This window comes from Meles meles, chromosome 5 (assembly GCF_922984935.1).
Source record: "Meles meles chromosome 5, mMelMel3.1 paternal haplotype, whole genome shotgun sequence".
NCBI classification, from domain to species: domain Eukaryota; kingdom Metazoa; phylum Chordata; class Mammalia; order Carnivora; family Mustelidae; genus Meles; species Meles meles.
Window position 1 is genome coordinate 108,731,544 of NC_060070.1, and position 26,045 is coordinate 108,757,588.

The 26,045-nt window shown below is 36.5% G+C and overlaps 1 protein-coding gene across 1 annotated transcript in view; it reads right to left on the reverse strand.

Annotated features, from left to right (window-relative positions):
* EYS (eyes shut homolog) overlaps positions 1 to 26,045 on the reverse strand; it is a 1,714,887-nt gene that overhangs the window by 644,793 nt on the left and 1,044,049 nt on the right. The window contains 1 exon segment of the mRNA XM_046006082.1: positions 22,630 to 22,721. Coding sequence (XP_045862038.1) covers positions 22,630 to 22,721 — 92 coding nt within the window.

Below are 26,045 nucleotides of genomic sequence, written 5' to 3' on the forward strand. Positions count from 1 at the left end.
TGTTCATATAAGATACTATTTATAAAAAGATCTCTATTGAGAGCAGGCTGAGCCAACATCAGGTAGCAGGAGATCAGCTAGATAGCCTATCACACCATTCGGAACACCTACAAATCCAACAGGAGATCGAAGAGAAGAAGAGCAACAATTCTAGAAACAGAAAATCGACCACTTTCTGAAAGGTAGAACTAGCGGAAAAGTGAATCCAAAGCGACGGGAAGATAGACCGGGGTGGGAGAGGCTGGCTCCCAGCAAGAAGCAGAGCAATGGAGCACAAAATCAGACATTTTAAAAGTCTGCTCCACTGAGGGAAATAGCTCCAGAGGCTAAACCGGGGTGAAGCCTATGTGGAAACAGCTCGGCCTCAGGTCCTGCGGGGTCACAGAAGGATTGGGAGAGGGTGTCTGAGTGTCACAGAGCTCACAAGTATTAGAGTGGGGAAGCCGGCTGCAGAGACAGAGCCAAAGAGTGAGCACTCAACTCAGGGTTATCGTGAACTGCAATCTGTGGCACAGGCCACTGCTCTGTGCATGGGGTCCCCTCAAGATCTGAGGAGACTCCCTGAAAGAGCTCAGGGATCTGCAGGGTTCAGAGACTCCAGGCAGAGCTGTGTGCCAGAGACAGAGATGCTTGATCACAGGCTGGGTGAGCTCGGAGCACAGCTGGAGGCCAGTGAGATGGGAGTGATTGAGCGCTTTTCTCTGAGGGCACACTAAGGGGTGGGGCCCCGAGCTCTCGGCTCCTCTGGGCCAGAGATTGGGAGGCTGCCATTTTCATTCCCATCCTCTGGAACTCTACAGAAAGCGTTCAGGGAATAAAAGCTCTCAAAAGTGAACCTGAGCAGATTACTTAGCCTGGCCCCTGGTAAGGGTGGTGCAATTCTCCCTTTCGCAAAGACACTTGAGAATCACTACAACAGGCCCCTCCCCTAGAAGATCAACAAGAAATCCAGCCAAGATCAAGTTCACTTACCAAGGAGAACAGCGGAATTCCGGAGGAGCAGAAAGCAAAGCATGGAATTCATGGCTTTCTCCCCATGATTGTTTAGTCTTGCAAAGTTGATTAATTTTTATTTTTTTTCTCCTACTAAATTTTTTTAACTTTAACCCTTTTCTCTTTTAATGTTTTAACTAGTTTATCTTAACAATACCTTTCATTAAAAAAAATCTTTTTTGAACCTTCATTATTATAGTCATATTTTATCCTTCATTGTATCTAACTTTATTTTTTTATATACATAGGGTTTTTTCTTCTTAAAAATTTCGGGTACAACTTCTTCTAATAGATCAAAATACACCCTATATCTAGCACTAGGCTTGTTCTAGTCTCCATCCCAAGCAAATTCTCTCCACTTTCTTTTTCTTTATTCTCCCAACCAACTTATCTTATCAACTCTTTTTTTAGAAATTAAAATTTTTTTCATCTTTATAGTCATATTCCATCCCTTTATTGTGTTTACCCTTATATATGTTTTTCATTCTTTAAAATTTTGGGAGGTAGTTTCTTCTAAGAGACCAAAATACTCCCAAAATTAAGTAGGTGACCCTGTTCTAGTCACCAGTCTAATATATTTATATTTTTTCTTTTTTAAATGTTTATTTTATTTGTTTTCTTTTTAAATTTTTTTTTTCTGAACTTTTTTACTTCCTTTTCTCCCACCCATGATTTTGGTCCCTTCTGATTTGGTTAAAGCACATTTTCCTGGGGTCTTTGCCACCATTTTAGTATTTTATTTGCTCCTTTATATATTCTTACCTGACAAAATGACAAGGTAGAAAATCTCACCACAAAAAAAAAAAAAAAAAAGAAGAAGAAGAACAGGGGCACCTGGGTGGCTCAGTGGGTTAAAGCCTCTGCCTTTGGCTCAGGTCATGGTCTCAGGGTGCTGGGATCGAGCCCCACATCGGGCTCTCTGCTCCGCGGGGAGCCTGCTTCCTCCTCTCTCTCTCTCTGCCTGCCTCTCTGACTACTTGTGATCTGTCTGTCAAATAAATAAATAAAAATCTTTAAAAAAAAAAAAGAACAAGAGGCAGTACCAACAGCTAGGGACCTAATAAATACGGACATTGGTAATACGTCAGATCTAGAGTTCAGAATGGCAATTCTCAAGGTTCTAGCTGGGCTCGAAAAAGGCATGGAAGATATTAGAGAAATCCTTTCTGGAGAAATAAAAGCCCTTTCTGGAGAAATAAAAGAACTAAATCTAACCAAGTTGAAATTAAAAAAGCTATTAATGAGGTGCAATAAAAAATGGAGGCTCTTCCTGCTAGGATAAATGAGGCAGAAGAAAGAATAAGTGATATAGAAGACCAAATGACAGAGAATAAAGAAGCTGAACAAAAGCGAGACAAACAACTACTGGACCACGAGGGGAGAATTTGAGAGAGAAGTGATACCATAAGATGAAACAACATTAGAATAATTGGGATTCCAGAAGAAGAAGAAGAAAGAGAGAGGGTAGCAGAAGGTATACTGGAGAGAATTATTGGAGAGAATTTCCCTAACATGGCAAAGGGAACAAGAACAAAATCCAGGAGGTGCAGAGAACCTCCCTTAAAATCAATAAGAATGGGTCCACACCCCGTCATCTAATAGTAAAATTTACCAGTCTTAGCGACAAAGAGAAAATCCTGAAAGCAGCCCGGGAAAAGAAGTCTGTAACATACAATGGTAAAAATAGTAGATTGGCAGGAGACTATCCACAGAGACCTGGCAGGCCAGAAAGAACTGGCATGATATATTCAGAGCACTGAACAAGAAAAACATGCAGCTAAGAATACTCTATCCAACTAGGCTATCATTGAAAATAGAAGGAGAGCTAAAAAACTTCCAGGACAAACAAAAACTGAAAGAATTTGCAAACACCAAACCAGCTCTACAGGAAATATTGAAAGGGGTCCTCTAAGCAAAGAGAAAGCCTAAAAGTAATAGATCAGGAAGGAACAGAGACAATATACATTAACAATCACCTTAGAGGCAATATAATAGCACTAAATTCATCTCTCTCAATAGTTACCCTGAATGATAATGGGCTAAATGCCCCAATCAAAAGACACAGGGTATCAGAACGGATAGAAAAGCAAAACCTGTCAATATGCTGCCTACAAGAAACTCATTAGGGCATGGAAAACAATTTACCATGCTAATGGGCATCAGAAGAAAGCTGGGGTGGCAATCCTTATATCAGGTCAATTAGATTTTAAGCCAAAGACTATAATAAGAGATGAGGAAGGACACTATATCATCCTTAAAGGGTTTGTACAACAAGAAGATCTAACAATTTTAAATATCTATGCCCCTAACGTGGGAGCAGCCAACTATATAAACTAATCAATAACAAAATCAAACACATCAACAATAATACAGTAATAGTAGGGGACTTTAACACTCCCCTCACTGAAATGGACAGATCATCCAAGCAAAAGATCAACTAGGAAATAAAGGCCTTCAATGACACACTGGACCAGATGGACATCACAGATATATTCAGAACATTTCATCCCAAAGCAAAAGAATGTGTATTCTAGTTGTGTATTCTCTAGTGCACATAGAACATTCTCCAGAATAGATCACATCCTGGGTCATAAATCAGGTCTCAACTGGTATCAAAGATTGGGATCATTCCCTGCATATTTTCAGACCCCAATGCTCTGAAGCTAGAACTCAATCACAAGAAGAAATTGGGAAAGAACCCAAATATATGGAAAATAAACAGCATCCTTCTAAAGAATGAATGGGTCAACCAGGAAATTAAAAAAGAATTGAAAAAAAATTCATGGAAATAAATGATAATGAAAACACAATGGTTCAAAATCTGTAAGACACAGCAAAGGCAGTCCTGAGAGGAAAGCCTTTCTCAAGAAACAAGAAAGGTTGCAAGTACACAACCTAACTCTACGCCTAAAGGAGCTGGAGGAAGAACAAAGAAAGCCCACACCAGCCCGAGAAGAGAAATCATAAAGATCAGAGCAGAAATCAATGAAATAGAAACAAAAAAAAACAGCAGAAGAAATCAATGAAACTAAGAGCTGGTTCTTTGAAAGAATTAATAAGACTGATAAACCCCTGGGCCAGACTTATCAAAAAGAAGAGAAAAATGACTCAAGTAAATAAAATCATGAATGAAAGAGGAGAGATCACAACCAACATTAAAGAAATACAAATAATTATAAGAACATACTATGAACAACTCTACGCCAACAAATTTGACAATCTGGAAGAAATGGATGCATTCCTAGAGACATATAAACTACCACAACTGAACCAGAAAGAAATAGAAAACCTGAAGAGACCCATAACCAGTAAGGAGATTGAAAGAGTCATCAAAAATCTCCCAGCAAACAAGAGCCCAGGGCCAGACGGCTTCCCAGGGGAAGTCTACCCAAAATTTAAAAAAAGAATTAATTCCTATTCTCCTGAAACTGTTCCAAAAAATAGAAATGGAAGGAAAACTTCCAAACTCATTTTATGAGGCCAGCATCACCTTGATCCCAAAACCAGACAAGGATCCCATCAAAAAAGAGAATTACAGACCAATTACAGACCAATAAACACAGATGCGAAAATTCTCACCGAAATACTAACCAATAGGATCCAACAGTACATTAAGAGGATTATTCACCAAATCCCAAAACCAAGTGGGATTTATTCCAGGGCTGCAAGGTTGGTTCAACATCTGCAAATGAATCAATGTGATACAGTACATTAATAAAAGAAAGAACAAGAACCATATGATACTCTCAATAGATGCTGAAAAATCATCTAAAAAATCAACAGCATCCCTTCCTGGTCAAAACTCTTCAAAGTGTAGAATAGAGGGCACATACCTCAATATTATCAAAGCCATCTATGAAAAAACCACCGCAAATATCATTCTCAATGGAGAGAAACTGAGAGCTTTCCTGCTAAGGTCAGGAACAAGGCAGGGATGTCCATTATCACTACTGCTATTCAACATAGTACTAGAAGTCCTAGCCTCAGCAATCAGACAACAAAAAGAAATTAAAGGCATCCAAATTGGCAAAGAAGAAGTCAAACTATCACTCTTTGCAGATATGATACCATATGTGGAAAACCCAGAAGACTCCACTCCAAATCTGCCAGAACTTGTACAGGAATTCAGTAAAGTGTGATATAAAATCAATGCACAGAAATCAGTTGCATTTCTTTACACCAACAGCAACACAGAAGAAAGAGAAATTAAGGAGTCAATCCCATTTTGCACCCAAAACCATAAGATATCTAGGAATAAACCTAACCAAAGAGGCAAAGAATCTATACTCAGAAAACTATGAAGTACTCATGAAAGAAACTGAGGAAAACACAAAGAAATGGAAAAATGTTCCATGCTCGTGGATTGGAAGAACAAATATTGTGAGAATGTCCATGCTGCTAAAGCAATCTATACATTTAAAGCAATCCCTATCAAAATCCCATTCATTTTTTTCAAAGAAATGGAACAAATAATCCTAAAATTTATATGCAACCAGAAAAGACCTCGAATAGCCAAAGAAATATTGAAAAAAAAAAAAAAAGTAAAAGATGGTGGCATCACAATTCCAGACTTTAAGCTCTATTATAAAGCTGTCATTATCAAGACAGTATGGTACTGGCACCAAAACAGACACATAGATCAATGGAACAGAATAGAGAGCCCAGAAATAGACCCTCAACTCTATGGTCAACCAGTCTTCGACAAAGCAGGAAAGAATGTTCAATGGAAAAAAGACAGCCTCTTCAACAAATGGTGTTGGGAAAAATTGGACAGCCACTTGCAGAAAAATGAAATTGGACCATTTCCTTACACCACACACAAAAACAGACTCCAAATGGATGAAGGACCTCAATGTGAGAAAGGAATCCATCAAAATCCTTGAGGAGAACACAGGCAGGAACCTCTTTGATCTCAGCAGCAGCAACTTCTTCCTAGAAACATCACCAAAGGCAAGGGAAGCAAGTGCAAAAATGAACTATTGGGATTTCATCAAGATCAAAAGCTTTTGCACAGCAAAGGAAACAGTTAACAAAACCAAAAGACAACTGACAGAATGGGAGAAGATATTTGCAAAGGACATTTCAGATAAAGGGCTAGTATCCAAAATCTATAGAGCTTATAAAACTCAACACCCAAAGAACAAATAATCCAATCAAGAAATGGACAGAGGAAATGAACAGACATTTCTGCAAAGAAGACATCCAGACGGCCAACAGACACATGAAAAAATGCTCCACATCACTCGGCGTCAGGGAAACAGAAATCAAAACCACAATGAAATACCATCTCACACCAGTCAGAATGGCTCCAATTAACAAGTCAGGAAATGAGAGATGCTGGAAAGGACGCAGAGAAAGGGGAACCCTCCTACACTGTTGGTGGGAATGCAAGCTGGTGCAACCACTCTGGAAAACAGCATGGAGGTTCCTCAAAATGTTGAAAATAGAGCTACCCTATTACCCAGAAATTGCATTACTGGGTATTTACCCAAAAGATACAAACATAGTGATCTGAAGGGTCATGTGCACCTGAATGTTTAAAGCAGCAATATCCACAATAGCCAAACTATGGAAAGAACCTAGATGTCCATCAACAGATGAATGGATAAAGAAGATGTGGTATATATATATAATACTATGCAGCCATCAAAAGAAATGAAATCTTGCCATTTGCGATGTCGTGGATGGAACTAGAGGGTATTATGCTTACCGAAATATGTCAATCAGAGAAACAACTATCATATGATCTCCCTGATATGAGGAAGTGGAGATGCAACGTAGGTAGTTTGGGGGGTAGGAAAAGAATAAATGAAACAAGATGGATCAGGAGGGAGACAAACCATAAGAGACTCTTAATGTCACAAAACAAACTGAGGGTGGCTGGGGGGTAGGGAGAGGGTGGTGGGGTTATGGACATTGGGGAAGGTATATGCTATGGTGAGTGCTATGAAGTGTGTAAACCTGGCGATTTGCCGACCTGTACCCCTGGGGCTAATAATGTTTATAAAAAAAATAAAAAATTATTAAAAGAAAAAAAAAAGATCTCTACTGAGTTATATATATTCCAGTTCTTTGTAACTGAGTACACAATGAGTACATACTAAGATGTGTGCTTTAAGATGCCTGAGGGCAGGGGCGCCTGGGTGGCTCAGTGGATTAAGCCGCTGCCTTCGGCTCAGGTCATGATCTCAGGGTCCTGGGATCGAGCCCCGCGTCGGGCTCTCTGCTCCGCGGGGAGCCTGCTTCCCTTCCTCTCTCTCTGCCTGCCTCTCTGCCTACTTGTGATCTCTCTCTCTGTCAAATGAATAAATAAAATCTTAAAAAAAAAAAAAAAAAAAAAGATGCCTGAGGGCAGGGGTGCCTGGGTGGCACAGTGGGTTAAAGCCTCTGCCTTCCGCTCAGGTCATGATTCCAGAGTCCTGGGATCAAGCCCCGCATTGGGCTCTCTGCTCAGCAGGGAGCCTGCTTCCCTTCCTCTCTCTCTGCCTGAAAATGAAGTTGTAGAAAATAAAATTTCAGGTCTCACATGCATGTGTTGTTGGCTGAGATTTGCATATGCCACATTTGGAAAAGATGCCTGGTGGTGGTTATTATGGGAAAAGAAGAAAGTTTCACCAAATTCACATTCCACCATCATATTCTCCAACTTGTGGTCCCAAGTTAGATTTATTTTGTGACTTGATTATGCAGCCCCTACGGAAAGGTGAGGCACACAGTGTTAAGAATGATCCATGGACTGTGATTCAGACCCATGCCCACCAATTTCCCTCTTCCAGAAATAACTGGAGAAGTAATGTGGGGGTCCCAGGGTGTTACCTGAACAGGAAAAATGCAAGACTAATCAGAGAAGCCCAGTCTGTGACTAGTGTTTGAATCTTATCTGCTTCTTCCATCCTAGTTCTTAAAAATCACATCCTGGCTAGTCCTTCTTAAGTCCTTCCTTCTAGGCTAATATATCACAAGTTGGCTATGGCTGGGGGGAAGGGCAAGTTATCCCTATTATTACGGGGAGGTTATTTCTCATCAGTTTAATTATTTTAAAGACTCAGGCAGAAACATGCTGGTGTCATTTTTGCCTTATTTTACTTCTTCTTCTTTTTTTTTTTTAAACTAAGATCATTCTTCTAGTCAGGTAATGCGAACAAGTAAAAATTTATCTTTGATTCATGAAACATTTAGTAAGAATCCACTTTCTAAATCCTAAACATAATCAATGTGCTATTTACCCTACAAAAGTTTTCAAAATACACAGCTATCAATTGACTCTCTTCTCTAAAACTAGGATTAAAAAAATTTAAAAAAAAATTACTCGTTCTTTGTAATGATAGTTTGGAAACTGATTAGAGTTTAGTGAGGGAGTGTGTGTGGAGGTGTGGCAGCAGGGAGTTGTGTGTAGATAAATGGTTCTCAGTGGGGATGTGTGATTTTGCTTCTCCTGCCCCCTGGAAACATTCAACAATTTCTAGAGACATTTTGGTCCTCATAATTAAGGGGATGGATAGAAGCCAAATATGCTTTCCAACATCCTACAAATGCACAGGACAACATTTCCCAACAAAGAGTTATCCAGCCCAAAATGTCAATAGTGCTGAGATTTAGAAATGTAGATATAGATACAGATTTTTCCAAACGAGAGTAAATGGGGTGCCCCTTGAAAAGGAAGACTTCATGTTACCGAAAATAATTTCTTTGCTTTGGGAACATTCACTCAAATACTTTCATTCAGTTAGACAAATATAGCAACGACAGACATGCCGTACTGACAGAGATGTGGATAAGCCAAGAGCCTCTACCTCACAGTGCACAGATAACATCTATTATTTGTCTGGTAGCAAGAAATAGGGGTGGTGGTGGATGGATGATATTGCTGTTCTTCACTGGATGAAGAAGAAAATACTGATCTCCTTTATCTCTTACGGCCTTACAGTACCTGGTCTTCTAGAAGGGTTGGGAAGCCTTAAGGAGGAAATACTACAGTTTGTACTTTGAAGGCTCAACTGATTGAGGGCAAAATATTTTCTTAGCATTGTTTTTGACTTCCACATTGCTTTTTATCTAAAAAAAAAAAATTGTCTCAGGAACTAGTCCTCACATGATTATTATCATCACATTAGGGTAATGGAAACTTATTAGTAATTTTTTTCTTAATTGTTCTTACAACAAAGGAGCAAGAGGTTAATTATGATGAACATAATATCTACATTCACCTTATGTTACTATTTGGTTTAATATTCCTGTCACCTCACAAGTAAATCTGAGAGTACCCATTACTTCTACTTGTAGAGCAGATTTTTCCTCCAAAATAGTGATGTGCATAATAAATAGTTCATTTTATAATTGGATAGAATAGATAACGTTTTATAATTGCCTTCTAAAATATAATATTTTGTCACTAAAACTATAGGCATATAAAGTGTTTCTTTTAATTCTTTTTTTTTTTTTTGATAATCCGATTCTGATAACATCAAATGCCTGTTTTGGAAACACTATTCATTTCTTCATCAATCAATCAATCAATCATTCAATAAACATTTATTGACTGTTCTGCACAGCAATTTGTTAGGTCCTGAGTATATATAAATTAATAAGCAAAGTTCCCATTCTCAAGTGCTCAGCTTTTAATTTTAGAATATTTTCCCTTCATGAATTAATCATTATTGATATGAAGGCTGACTAGAGAGGAAGCTGACGTAATTGTATAACCACTTTCATTTCAAGTAGGTTATCACATGCAATACATATCAATTTGAAGCCATCAAATCAAGAACATTAAGTGATTTCATTCTCTAGTTGTAAAATCAATGTCCATTCCAAATTCAGACAGCTAAACATTTTAACTATAAGTTTATGGTTTATGGTGTATATGTGTGTATACAATATTTCTTTTTTTTTTCCATTTTATTTATTTTTTCAGCGTAACAGTATTCATTCTTTTTGCACAACACCCAGTGCTCCATGCAAAACGTGCCCTCCCCATTACCCACCACCTGTTCCCCCAACCTCCCACCCTTGACCCTTCAAAACCCTCAGGTTGCCCCAACCTCCCACCCCTGACCCTTCAAAACCCTCAGGTTGTTTTTCAGAGTCCATAGTCTCTTATGGTTCGCCTCCCCTCCCCAATGTCCATAGCCCGCTCCCCCTCTCCCAATCCCACCTCCCCCCAGGAACCCCCAGTTTGTTTTGTGAGATTAAGAGTCATTTATGGTTTGTCTCCCTCCCAATCCCATCTTGTTTCATTTATTCTTCTCCTATCCCCCTACCCCCCCATGTTGCTTCTCCATGTCCTCATATCAGGGAGATCATATGATAGTTGTCTTTCTCCGATTGACTTATTTCACTAAGCATGATACGCTCTAGCTCCATCCACGTCGTCGCAAATGGCAAGATTTCATTTCTTTTGATGGCTGCATAGTATTCCATTGTGTATATATACCACATCTTCTTTATCCATTCCTCTGTTGATGGACATCTAGGTTCTTTCCATAGTCTGTCTATTGTAGACATTGCTGCTATAAACATTCGGGTACACGTGCCCCTTCGGATCACTATGTTTGTATCTTTAGGGTAAATACCCAGTAGTGCAATTGCTGGGTCATAGGGTAGTTCTATTTTCAACATTTTGAGGAACCTCCATGTTGTTTTCCAGAGTGGTTGCACCAGCAGAGGACATGAACAGACATTTCTGCAAAGAAGACATCCAGATGGCCAACAGACACATGAAAAAGTGCTCCACGTCACTCGGCATCAGGGAAATACAAATCAAATCCACAATGAGATATCACCTCACACCAGTCAGAATGGCTAAAATTAACAAGTCAGGAAATGACAGATGCTGGAGAAGATGTGGAGAAAGGGGATCCCTCCTCCACTGTTGGTGGGAATGTATACAATATTTCTAATTAGACTTAAGAACTGAGAGAAATGTGGGAGGTAGTATTTCCTAATATAACAGAATTGGCATGCCTTTTGGGGTGATATGATAATCCCAAGAGAGGGACTGATTATCTTAATAGATATGATAAGAAATCAAGTTCTCTAAAGCCACCAGTGAGATCACTAATGACAAGCTTTGTGTAGTTCTGAATGGGTTCTGTTACTTGAGTTACTTTCAAATATACTTACATGGACATAATTACTTTTGATTATTTTAAGTGCTATAATTCTATGGAAGAAATGTTTATTTTAGTACTTGGCCTTCTATTCTATATTCTTTTTAAATGCTAACCCAAAATTTTTCAGCCATTTGAATAAAATTAAGTTCCTATTTTAGTGAGAGAGTTCTTCAATAATTAACACACACTTCAATATAAAATATTGCAATAAAGTTTGACTCAAAGTTAAGACAAGTTAATGATTTCATGGATTTAAATAACCATGGGATGCCTGGATGGCACAGTTGGTTAGGTGTTCTCTGCATTTGGCTCAAGTCAGGATCTCAGGGTCCTGGGATCATCCCCATGTCAAACTCCCTGTTCTGCAGGAGTCTGCTTCTCCCTCTGATATTCCCCCTGCTAGTGCTCCTGCTCGCTCTCTCTTTCAAATAAATAAATAAAATCTTAAGAAATAAAACAAAAACAAAAACCACAGTGGGTACCTGGGTGACTCAGCTGGTTAAGTATTTGACTTCTGGTTTCATGTCAGGTCGTGATCTCAGGGTCCTGAGATGGAGCCCTGTGTAAGGAAGGCTCCCTGCTCAGTGGGGAGTCTGCTTGAGATTCTCTCTATCCCTCCCTCCCTCTGCCCCTCCCCACTCTCTGAAATAAAAATAAATAAATCTAAAAAATAAAAATAAAAAAATAACCACAGTAATAATAACTCAGCTAAATCATATCTGTTTCTATATTTTTGCAATTCCAACCTAAATCAAATATGCCTCTGGCACTCTGGACAGAAGTGAGTCAAGTCCTCCAGATACTAAGAGGGATACATTATTCCTCTTGAACTCTTTCCTTCTGACTTGGGGCATAACCTTTCCCTACTTCCCCTATTAGCATGCCTTGGCTACCCACAGTTGAATGGAAGTCTCCAGCTATGCGTTAAGTCTGGCCTTTCTAGGATTTGCTTATTTTGTTTTTGACAATTAGAGAACTGCTATCACTAATTTGTTCTAACTTGATCAATTATATAAGAAATTGTTTCAGACTTCATCATTGTGTTGCTTCAAATATTTTATTAAAATATTGCAAAAGTCTAATCTTTTTCTTAAAAAAAACTTTTTAGCTTAAATTTGGGAAAATGAATTTGCAAAGTTTTTCTTCACAGAAGCATAATAATTAATCATTAATGATCTGTTCCCATGGAAATAAACACATGGAACAGGATTATCAAGGAATTAACACTTCAATGGTCTCTAGAACTTTTCTACTAGTCAATCTACAGATGCAGCTTTAATGTATTCATTTCTAATGACATGTGGTGATCAATGAAGTTTTAACAATTAAAGGAACATTCAAGGTCATAAAGAGAGAGTAAGCCAAAGCTGCAGATAACTGACAACTTTAGAGAATGCCAACTTGGGGAGAGATTTCATGTGTACAATTGAAATGATACACATACCACATCATGCCATGTGGATTCCAGTAAATGAATTGTAAAGACCCTTTTGGAAGTATGCCACACTTTCCAGTTAGAATGCTTTGAAACTTAATTTTGCTACTATTGTATCGATTTAACTTGAAGCTTGCTATCTTTTAATATTTTCTGGTTATAAAAAAGACCAAACTAGGAAAATATTTGGCTATCCTTTTTGAGAAAGTCTGAGGTCAAGAACAGAGAACAGAAACAACAACACAGAAGAATGTTACATATTTTAAAACTAACAATACACAACTTAAAATAGTAAATATACAGACTTGGCTTTTGATTCTGAATTCACTCCAATGAACATAAGATAAGAATCTACATTAAAGCAATGCATTAGTTATGCTTTGGAATCCCCTTCTATGAATCACTTTCCATTAACAGAAAAAACTTTAGAAATAATTCTTAATAAAATAAGTCATTTTCAAATTATGAAAATTCAAAAACATTTTTGAGAGTTGAATCTAGTACTAATGTTCAGAAATAATGATAATAATGGTATTTTAAATGTTTCTCAAAAGGGAGTTCACCTCCCAGCAACCAACTGATTCTCAACATGTGACTTTTCTGACATTTTGATTTGAAAAGTTAATTATACTGTTGTGTGTGGGGGGGGGGAGAGAGGGAGAGAGGGAGGGAGGGAGGGAAGGAAATATAAAGATTTAGAATATCATATATTTAGTATTTCAAAATACACTAAAATGAATCGTAATACTTCAAATTCCTAAGAATTAAAATGTATCATTCAACCACTGTCTTCAATACTGGAAGTTTCTCTTCATAAAATAACACCAATATTTGTCTATTTTTACATTTACATTTAAATGTTTAACAGGAGGATTTTGCAAAATCATGACTGGTATAACCTTGTTTTACCTATTTTGGCAAGACTTTTCTTTAGTCTCTATTTTCTCAACTATAATACTAAAATTAAGAATTATCCACTTTCAGCTTGTTTTCAGTGTGTTTGTATTAGTATAGGAGACAGAGTTAACCTTTTGGCAAAGATATGAAGAAAATGAGGAAGCCAGACAGGATGTGAATCAAGCTATGTATTAAGCAGTAGAAAGATTCAAGTACTCAGAATTTTTACTCAAAGGCATCTATATCAGAGTCTCTCTCCTATCAGGGGAGAGCACAAATTGACATCTAAAACAAGGCAGATTTCAGGTCAAATTAAAGAATGTGGACAATCAACCATTACCTGTTAAAATCTGCATTATACTAGCCTTTGTTTCCATACATAGTTGGGCCTCTGCAGGACACGCATTAGGATGCCTCAGAAGTTGTCACTGAATTATCATGATTCCAGCCATTGCTTCTTACTTTCCAAGAACATGTGTTTGGAAGAAAGAAGCCACCTCTACTTTATGATCTTGTCTATTTCTAACCTATGATATTATCTTGTTTTAAAAAGTATTCATAAAGTTATTTTGAAATTACTTTTTTATAAAATGGAATGATTCAGGCTTCTGTTTTTGTATACTTTGAATTTTTATATCCTGTATGTGTGGTAAAATATCTAGATATAATAACTTCCCGTAGCTGTTATATGCTGTTTATAGTAATTTCTGTACTTCCTACTGATGACCCCACCTAAAATATCCCCCAAACTCTGAAGGTTCAGGTGACCCCCAGGCTGAGCATCAGCTGCATAGTATCAGCTTTAATTTCTGTAGTCATGCCTAATGCCTTATTTAAGGAAAAAACAACAAAAACTCTGATGTTTAATGCATATGTAAAGTACAACTAAAACTAGCTCCGTGTTCCTCTGCTTTGACTAACAGTATGAATAATAGCAGTAAAATTTTTCTGAGATTAATTTCAGTAATTTTGTTTTCAGATGTTCAAGTATAATGATGGGAAACGTCCTACTTTTAAGAGTATAATTATTTTAACTTGTGTTGTTTAAATAGTTTCTAAAAGGTAAGTGGTACTAAATTCATGAAAGTATTTGTATAAATTGGGTTAAAACCTGTAACTTTAAAAATGCCTAATTCCTATTTGGATTAACTGGTATTTGTGATTCTACTTTAAAATTCTCATTTCCACAGTTAAATGATAAAATTTCACTCTTAGTCACTATATTTTGCATTGAATGAATATATGCCAATCGAAATCAATTGTTCATTCTTATTCTGTTCAAGTTGAAGTAAAATCATTATTCCATTGGCCTGTTTTTGACACTACTGACGGCAGTTAATGAAAAGATTAATGCAATAATGTAAACATTTCATTAGAGAAAAAAATGTTTATCTTTTGGAAAGTGGTTAAATGGTTTATTTCTTTCCTTTTGGACCTCACTGATTTTTCCAGCACTCTGTACCAAAGTAATCCTGCTCTGGCTGACACATGTCAACTCCTTGGAGTTATTACTGTCTTCTAAAGGAGTGCAAAACTTTGATGCTTACTGTGGTAACAATGTTCTAATTGTCCTGGTGTGTGTGTGTCTGTGTGTCTGTGTGTCTTTGTTTATACACACACACATGCACATATATACATATATGCTATTTCTTTCGTACTGTTCTATGTTTTCAATGCACAGTCTGTTGCACTTTTGTATTTTCTACCAAACAGATTAAAAAGTTCAAGGTTTATAGTGTGAAGATGAAATTATTTATCATTCATAGGCATTGTACACTCACACCTTAGGTAAGAAAGTTATCTATTGGGATAATTTCAGTCATAGAAACAGTGGAATGAAGAAATTATTTATAACATGTAATTTGATAGTGTATGCATTTTCAGGCAAGTTATAATTACTGAATAAACAGTGCATATATATATAATATATATTAATTTCTATTTCCTTCTTATAAGCAGTTCAGTGATGCACTTAGAGACAAGATAAAAGAAACAGAAATACCATGGTTCAAATTAAACTATTAAGTGATACAGACTTTATTTACTGATTGTCTGGTACTGTTATCTTACTTCCTCTTGTAGAAATAGTTCTCATCTTGTCTGTTATATATTGTTTTAGTTAATTTCCTCCTAGATACAAAGTTAGAAAAACTTCTGCTGTTCACTTTGTCATTAGGTGTGTTCACATGAGTGAGTTCTAGCCAACAGAAAGTCAACAGAAGTGAGACACGCTACTTCTAGGTCTGTTTCCATTAAACCATCCGCCCATTTTCTGTCATGTTCACTGGAGGAGACTCAAGTATTCAGCCAAAAGCAAACATCACACAAACTAACACAACTTGAACAAGGTTGAATAAATTCACTCTACAAAGATGTGGTCGGGGGTAGGAAAGCCACATGGGACAGTACTGTATCTCGGGACCACAATACAGTTACTCTGATACCACTTCTATATCTAAATGCTACCAGGAAAAAAAGAGTTATCAGAACTTAGAAGAGAAGGTCATCTATCAAGAGCTGAGACCTTCACTAGAGAGAATGAAACAGCCCCTGGGACACCACACAAGGCCAAGGGAATATATAACCTGACATTAATTGCTAGCTTCTCAAATTACCTGCCTGTGTTCCCCATTGGCTGAACCCTACAGGAAGCTGGAGAACAAGGGAGCTTGTATTTGTTGGCTGGACCTGCCTCAACAAAGATGTACAAACCAGGTGGTTAAATAAATGAAATGTATTGTTTAACAATTTTCCAGTCTTAATTGAAGTCCAAAGTCAAAGTGTCAGCAGAGATGCTTCTTTTTGAGAGCTGTGAGGGAAGGCTGTGTTCCAGGTCTCTCTTCTTGTCTTGTAGAGAATAGCCTGCTTGTATTTTTACATTGTCTTCTTTCTGATGTCTTTCTCTCTGTGTGTCCTAATTTCCCCTTTTCATGAGGATACTGGTCATACTGGATTATGGCCTTATCTAATGACCTCAGTTTAACTTCATTACCTCTTTAAAGACTCTATCTCCAAATAAGGTCACAATCTGAGATACTGGAAGTTATAACATCAAAATATAAAATCTGTAAGAACACAATTCAAACCATTACAGAATCTATAATGTAATTCACTCAGGTCAATTTGAAGGACCGGAGAAGAGAGGAAGGAACTAGAGTGGATCTGGAGAGGTGCAGAAACTTGTAATTCATTGTATACTGTAGCTTACCATACTGTATTCAGAAAAGCAAATATTTCTTTGATCATATTATCTGCTCTCCTTACTTAAAAATTCTCCAGTCAGTCTCCATTGCATATGATGTAGTTCACAGTTCTTACGGTGGCATTTGATGACATATACAATCTGACTGCCATTGCATTTTCAGACCTTATCCTCACTCTTTCCTACCTAAATGGTTTCAAATATATATTATTTCTTCCTTTCCTCCTTTGATACGATAACTCACTTAAGGAGCATCCTCCTATCATCATCTAAGGAAAAACAATGTTAGTATGGTGGAAGCTTTGTATCCAGTTGAAAAAATATTTGTTAATGTGTGGGTTTCACTGCTACATGTCAGTTTTCTGAAGTCTCATTCACTATTCTTTTTTTTCTTAATTTTCACTTTTTTTTTAAATTTATTTGAAAGACAGTGATCACAAGTAGGCAGAGAGGTAGGCAGAGAGAGAGAGGAGGAAGCAGGCTCTCTGCTGAGCAGAGAGCCCGATGTGGGGCTCAATCCCAGGATCCTGAGATCATCATGACCTGAGCCGAAGGCAGAGGCTTTAACCCACTGAGCCACCCAGGTGCCCCTCATTCACTATTCTTAAATCCACTATGTTCTTTTTCAAAACTCACTATAATTTATTATATGTACACATGGCTAAACATAAACAATAGCTGGTAAATAATTCAAGAGTAACTGAAGATGTTTTCATCTGTTCTGTTTTATTTAGATCTGTACAAGTCTCAATATAGGAGCTGCCTTCCCTGAAATCAAAGTGCCAAACCAACAAATTCTCCATGAGACAGCTCCAGACAGCTCCAGGAGGACTGGTAGAGTTCATGCAATTTACTTACAAATCAGGATGTACACTAAGAGTGTAAGACTAAGACAGGAAATGAAGAATTCTGTTGTTTTTTAAAGGCAGGAATGTATTCTTAATTGGTAGGCATGTAAAAAAAACAAAACAAAAACAGAAAGAAACTTTGAAGGCCCATACTTGAGGAGGTCAGAAGAGCCTAATTATTTCTGTCTTTGAATTCCAAATCCTACTTCTCTCCAAGAATGAAGGTAGATACTAAGTAGGACTTTAAAAAGGTAAAAAAGAAAATCCCACATTATATGTATTAAATACAAGTTCTTTTATTATAACACTATGTTAATATAAAACTATCATGATATATAATGATATGATCATGTAATATATGCAATGATGTTTTTAAGTAACATATGGTATATAACATAATTAATATAAAACACATCCATAATTATGATAAATATACCAACAGACATGGATAAAATGCAACATCACACTCTTAGATTTGGATTTGCCAGTTAGCACCACTATTTTAGGTTCTCTCAACACCTCATGCTTAAATATATCTGTGGTATTCAAGAGTGGAGTAACAAATGTATACCTGTGTGTTTTTCCTCTTGATATACTACATGCTGTTGTTCATCAGCCTAATATCGCTACCTGGTCCCATTTTCACTTTGCTATCTTTCATTAAAAGATGAGCAACACCTGTAGCTAATTTCTCACTCAATTAGTTTCTAGTATATGTGCTTCTTTGAATCTTTATTATGTCAGTGTATATTTCACCTGATTTAAGCATTTTTATTTTCCTTCTTGCTTGTGGTAAGCAATCACACATTTCTTTTTTAAAAGGGGCATGCTGCTCTGCGGAACATCTTGTCTTTCCTTATTCTAAAAAATAATGAGCTCAGTTACTTTTTCATGGAGGGTATTTGTTTCACTCTTTCTGAGAACACTTCATCATGGGCTGAGTGCAACCTTGCTATTCTTTTTCCTATAGTTCCATGAGAGCATGTGAGGAAAGATCCTTTTCCTACATTAACTTTTAAGGGTAATGTCATTTAACAGAAATGAGATAAAAGAGTAGAGAGCTGGGAGTGCAATGTGTGCATACCATTTATCTTTATTTTAAGGAGTATGTTAACGGTCAAAGAAATTATGGTGACAGCATTCTTGAATTGAGTTAAATTTAAAGTTAAAGTTATGTTTTTCCTTTTTACCTCTAGTGGTATATTTTAAAAGTATAAAAAAATAAAATTAATGGCGCCCCACTGTTCTTTTTTTTTTTTCCCCAAGATTTTATTTACTTGACAGAGAGAGACAATGAGAAAGGGAACATAAGCAAGGAGGGTGGTGGAAGAGGGAGAAGCTGGCTCCCTGCAGAGCAGGGAGCCCTACGTGGGGCTGGATCCCAGGACCATGGGATCACGACCTGAACCGAAGGCAGACGCTTAATGACTGAGCCACCCAGGCACCCCACCATTCTTGTTCTTTATAGATAATAATCACACATGAAAGCATATTCATATTATTTCCCAATACTTCAAATAAGTCAAAAACTTGTAAAGAAATATTTCTGAATTTAGAGAATTTAGACCAGATACAGACAATCAACTACTTTTTGGTAAAAATTAAAAGCCACAAACTGTATGCAAATTGAAAAAAAAAAAAAAGAATACATAAGAGAAAGTGATTTTTTAGTTGTTAAAGATCCTTAAAGTAACCCGTGATGAGGTTAGTGAAAAATAGGTATTCTTGGAATATTGAGGTTAGTGAAAAATAGGTATTCTTGGAATATTTAAATGTTTTTTACATTTAATGTTTTCTTTAAAGAAGATTTTATGTAGTATGTTGTCATTATTAAAACACAGACTGGACATATTATAACAGAAAAAAATGACCACGTCAGGAGGCAGATTGTGGTTCTAATCTTGTTTTCTGTTAAAAAGAGAACCACAGGCTCCAAATGGGGTCATTTAGGTCAAGTCAACAGATCAAGAGTTAATACTTAACCTAACTGCAGTTTTAACCCCCTAGGAGTGTAACATTTGACCAGTCAACGTGGAATTTCCTGCTCAATTCTAGGAAATTTACTGATAGACCTTTTCTATTTTCCTTTGGAGGGTAACGTTGCCTAAACAATGTATTCCTTGTTAATAAATTCCCTTTTTTAATGCCCTTGCTCTGCCTTGAAACCCCTTCTTTTGTTTAGCTCAGCAGAAAATCCTTCTACTTGCTAGATGGGATGCTCCCCTATTCAAGAATTATTTAATAAGGCCAATCAGATCTTCAGATTTACTCGGCTGAATTTTTTTTTAACATTTCCTACTGACTAACAATGTGATCTTGAGGAAGATGTCTACCTTTTTTTTTTTTAAAGATTTTATTTATTTGACAGACAGATATCACAAGTAGGCAGAGGCAGGCAGAGAGAGAGGAAGGAAAGCAGGCTCCCTGGTGAGCAGAGAGCCAGATGTGGGGCTCAATCCCAGGACCCTGGGATCATGACCTGAGCCAAAGGCAGAGGCTTTAACCTCCTGAGCCACCCAGGTGCCCCAGGAGATGTCTACCTTCTTGAACCTTAGCTTTCAAATGTGCAAAATGAACATTATGGACTGAATTATGTCCCTGCAACTTCATATATTGACGTCCTAACCCCCACAGCTTAAGAATGTGACTATATTTGAAGACAGGTCTCTAAAGAGGTAATAAGTTAAAATGAGATCATTAGGTTGGGTTATAATCCAACATGACTGATAAAAGAAGAAGAAATTAGGGCACAGATTCACACCAAAGAATATGACGTAAAGACACAGGGAGAAGACAACTATCTACATGTGAAGGAGAGAGGTCTCTAAAGAATCACTCCTGCAGATACATTGACCTCACACTTCCAGGTTACAGAATTGTGAGAAAATAAATTTCTGTTGTTTAAGCAACCCCATCTATATGGTACTTGTTATGGCAGCTTGACCAAATAAATATAATGGGCTTTATGAGTCTTAATATAACTACATACAGTTACCTGTTTATAAAGCATCTGGCACAGGGTAGTTGCTTAATGTGTGCTAATTAATATTGTTCTCACTGCTGATAGTCTTTTATTGGGCAGGTCATTTATAATTCCTATCTTAATCTTATCTTAAATATACAGGAGTTCTTTTAGGGTTAAGAGATCAGATTATATTATGTTTCTATAGCATGGGTCATAGGGTCTATGCCTCAAAACTTATTCATAGGTTTGGTATAAGAGCAACCATAGAATTATCCCATTTTTTTTAACTATGTCCTTTTCTGTATTTTAATCTATATCTCAGTTTTACATCTGGGAGATGTAGAAATATTCAGAATTGTTCTTAACAATAAATAAATTCATATAGGTAATAAAATTACTACCTGACACATAATTGTTATTTAATAAACCTTAAGTATGATTACCATGTTCTCAATGATTTTATCACTTTTTCAACATATCGCAGGCCAGGAAAGCTTCTTTTGGTGTATGCTTCTGTTTCTTATGTCACTTCTTATCTGTCTTTCTTTGATGGGGCAAAATATATTGTTCATAATTTATTTTTACTGTTGCCCTTATACTCATATACCTGCTCCCCCTGCAGATGATGGTAGTGTCTGCCCAGGAAAATTGTTACCTTGGCTAAGATGGCATTGCCCAAACTGCACTGTCCCAATGTTACTCAGGAGGTTAAAATGCCAAAGAAAAATATTAAAGGATTCTGTGCTCATATTTTGAGTTAAGCAAAGAAAATAACATTCTTTCAAATAGCATCTTAGAGATCTTAAAAAGCTGCTGTGCATTTTGAGTAATGGAGATATGTGTGATGCAGCCTTTCCTCAATTTAGTTTATACTAGACTGTTTTCAGGTCAGTTTTCCATAAAAATATGTAATTATTCAAGAAAACAGAATCGGGAAATTGACTGAAGGAGGGCAGAATAGCCTTAAAACCTCTCAAGTAGGGGCGCCTAGGTGGCTCAGTGGGTTAAAGCCTCTGTCTTTCACGCGGGTCATGATCCCAGGGTCCTGGGATTGAGCCCCACGTCGGGCTCTCTGCTTGGCAGGGAGCCTGCTTCCTCCTCTCTCTCTGCCTGCCTCTCTCCCTACTTGTGATCTCTCTGTCAAATGAATAAATAAAATCTTAAAAAAAAAAAAACCTCTCAAGTAACTTCTTTCCCAGTCTCTGCGTTGGGCCTCTGCTTTCCTCTTTACTGGTTTTAAACAGATAATTATTATCACTAAATAATAGTCTATTGTCACAACCAAATAACTTATTTTAGTCTACATACTGGATTAGGACTGTGGTATGTGTTTTAAAGCACCATTTAATTAAAAAAATAGTGTAGGGAGGCAAATGCATAATATAAAGGCATTAATTCTGTATTAAAAATTAAGCCTTACCATAAATCAAAGAAGGAAAATTAGGGGAGAATGTCATTTTCACTCATCCAGATTGGTAAAATGATACCTAATATTGGTGAAAGTCTGGGGATAGAATCACCTTCAATCACAGCTTTTGGGAATGTAATAATATATATGTTCATTTTTCTATCTTGACTGTGGTATAATGAATCCTTTTAATTTTCTTCTTTATATTTTCCTGAATGTTCCAAATTTTCCACAGTGAACACGTTTAACTTTGCTTATTAAAAGAAATACTGGGGTGTTTGGATGGCCCAGTGGGTTAAAGCCTCTGTCTTTGGCTCAGGTCATGATCTCAGAGTCCTGGGATTGAGCCCAGCATCAGGCTCTATGCTCAGCGGGGAGCCTGCTTCCTCCTCTCTCTGCCTGCTTCTCTGCCTGCTTGTGATCTCTGTCTGTCAAATAAATAAAATCTTTAAAAAAAAATAAAAGAAATACCACTTTGTTTTTTTCTGATTTCTCTAATTTGAAAATAATATGAAGCTTTCATGGCTTCTTTGTAAAGCTGCTTATATAACTTCATTGATAATATAACCCATATAACATTCTTCCCTCAGTACTATTTTAGTACATAGAAAAAAGACAGAATGGCTTGCTAAACATTAATTTGGATCCAAGCACATGTGAATACTAATCACAATAACCTCGACTTTAAAAAAGGCAAAAACAATGTCCAGAGGAACAGTCTTTGTTACTTATGATATTAAGTGTAAAAAAATATATAGGCATGTATTACCTGATGAGCAGTGTATACTTCTGTCCATCATCTACTTTAATAGCAATGTTAATGCTTCTCAATTTTGCTTCACCAGCACAGAAAAAGTAGTACTATAAGAGAGAAAAAAAAAAAAAGGTTTTCTTCAGTTTGTCACTATGAAATTAACACCTATTACTTGTATTGGACTTAGAATTTTCTAATAATTTTTATTGTGCTTTGGAGACAAGGAGTCTGAAACTTAGAGAAGTGACAGTGCAAGGAATAGAATAAAGGCTAGAATTAAAATATATAAATGTGTATTATATACACAAACAAGCATCATACAAGTGCATTCATCTGTGCATGCACACAACACACACACACACACACACACACTCACTCACTCTCTCTCTTCTAGTTTCTTCACCATTATTCTAAGGAACATGTTTAAGAAAGACCGCTTTTTCTACTAGCAGGAAGTATTATTGGCAAGTTTCCTTATATATTACCAAATTGAGCAACGTGAAGACCAGTGAATATAATCTAGAAAGTGATATTAATCTAGAAGGTGATGTGAAGGCTCCAGGGAAGGGAACCTTAAAGATTATGGACGTTAACCATTCAAAGATTCCTGAGACTTGGGGGGAGGGGAGTTTTTGTCAGATTACTACTAATTGAGCCAACTGAGTTAAGGCTTAAAAGGAGGCAGATCATGTCTATAACAGATACATTTGATCAGGACTCCCTGGGAATTCCACAGAAAATTCCACCCACTTAACAGCACGTGCTTACATGTATACTAGTTATATGACAGCTATTCTTCCAAGTAAGGGACTTACATTTGTACAGGAAATCGGTAACCTGCATATATGTTAAAGAAACACAGTTGCAGAGTGTTTCCTAACTCCTGTGCATCTAGCCATATATCTGTGCCATATTTGTATGTGCGTGTATATATTTTTTTCTTTTTTTATAGGTAGAGTAGGGGGACAGGGGCCAACAGAGAGGGAGAGAGAATCTTAAGGGGATTCCACGCCCAGTTCCACGCCCACTGTTGGTGGGAACGCAAGTTGGTGCAGCCACTTTGGAAAACAGTGTGGAGGTTTCTTGAAAAGTTAAAAATAGAGCTACCCTATGACCCAGTAATTGCACTACTGGGTATTTACCCCAAAGATACAGATGTAGTGAAAAGAGGCCACGCGCACCCCAATGTTCATAGCAGCAATGTCCACAACAGCCAAACTATGAAAGGAGCTGAGATGCTTTTTAACAGATGGATAGATAAAGAAGATGTGGTTCATATATACAATGGAATATTACTCCACCATCAGAAAGGATGAATACCCACCATTTGCACCAGCAAGAATGGAACTGGAGGGGATAATTCTAACTGAAATAAGCCAAGCAGAGAAAGACAATTATCAACATGGTTTCACTAATATGTGGAACATAAGGAATAGCATGGAGGACATTAAGAGAAGGAAGGAAAATCTGAAGGGGGAGAATCAGAGGAGGAGACGAACCATGAGCGACTATGGACTAAGGGAGACAAACTGAGGGTTTCAGGAGGGGTGGGGGATGGGTTAGACCAGTAATGGGTATTAAGGATCTAAAACTTTCCACATGTAGTCTAAAGATAAATATTATGTTATATATTCTAATTCTACAATACCTGGCAATTGAAAAAGATTCCTTTCCTTTACAGAATTATCTACTGTGTTTTTTCAAAAACAAGGTGACTTGCATGAACTTTGCAGAGAAATTAGTTGCATACCATTTGGCTACACATTCTTCTCAAGCCCTGCGTAACTAGGTAAAAGTCAGTGTTTATTAATTCCTACTCTGTTCCTAGTATACAACTAATGTGATCAGAGGCAACATTTAATATTTTTAACAGTACAAATAATGATTTAGCTACTTCTTATATATAATATTTGGGGTTCTACATTGTTGGTGAAGATAAATATTTAAACTTAAATGATAATGTACTGACCAACAGTGCGTTTGTGTGTGTATGTGTGCATGTGTGTAAGGAGGTTAGTCTCCTTACTTTATTCATCTACATCAGAAAATGCTTGTTCAGGTACTACGAAGTCTTATTAATTCCCTATTATCTTCAGGGCAGTAAAAAATACAAAAAAATATAAAATATTTAATGAACAATTCTATTATTCTCACTTGAATTTTTCTTTTATTATAAATGGCTCTTTTATGATATATATTTATGATATATTGATATATATATTATACATATGATATTCAATATATACACAAAGTACTATTTATTGAGTGATTACTCTGCAGCATGGATTTTTCAAAACACCTGATAAGTAACAACTGATTGCTTCCTACAAAACAAAATAAAAACCAACCAAACAAAAATCTATGAAGCGGAAAATGAGATGAAGTTATTCTCCCTCTCCAGGGAGGTAGTGATTTGCGATACAGCTATAAGTTTGGAAACTGGTGTTTGGTTATCTATGTACTTACTTCCTTGTTCTTAGAAAGAGCCAATAAAATGGTTTTAAAAATTATTTCAAAAAAATTTTTTAATTAAAATAAAAATTAAGCTTCATATTTTTAAACCCTAAACCTCATATTTTCATATTTTTAAACCTTAAAACTTTTATTTCCTTAAAAAATTGACTAAAAATTCTGTGTTTCTAGAATAGGTCTTAAATTATGATCACAGTAAAAGTTCAACCATAAATACGTCTTTTTGTGAAAATTGTAATGTAAACGCATTCCCCATATGATTATACTTTTAAAATAGGTGAATAAATTGGAACATCGTCTCACAAATCATAGTGGAACAAGGAAAATCTTAAAATCATGAAGACAGAATAACACTGAAATTTCCTTTAAATCTTTCCAAGAAAGCACTGATGTGAGTGGAAAGAACATCAATTTTGGATTTACACAACAAAGGAAAAATTCCTTATCTACTATTCTTAAAAGTTGCAAGAGGATGTATAATACCAAACTCTGTGAAAAGCAAGATTTTTGTAAGATGCAGAAAGAAAATAACTTCACTTTTGATTACTATATCCCAGGCATCTTTCTATGTGTTTATATGCATTTACTTTATTTACTCATTATATTACATTTACTTCACAACATTTATTCATTTACTAATTTAAACCTCACAACAATCTTTATTACCCTCATCTTACAAGTGAGTAAATTTAAGTACAAAGTGCTTAAGTGACATGCAAAGTCTCAAAGCTCCTAAGTGGCAAAGTTGGGCTCCAAACTCTAAGTCTAGAACCAGAGCCCATAACCTTAATACATTTTCTTAAGATGGAGACTGACACATAATTTCAAGTCAATAAACGATAGTAATTATTATATAGACATATCAATATATATCCTTTGTCATAAGCCCTAAAGGAAAGAAATTCTACACATCTTTCTACACATAATGGTTTTTTAATTCCTCACTGTCTTGATACGAC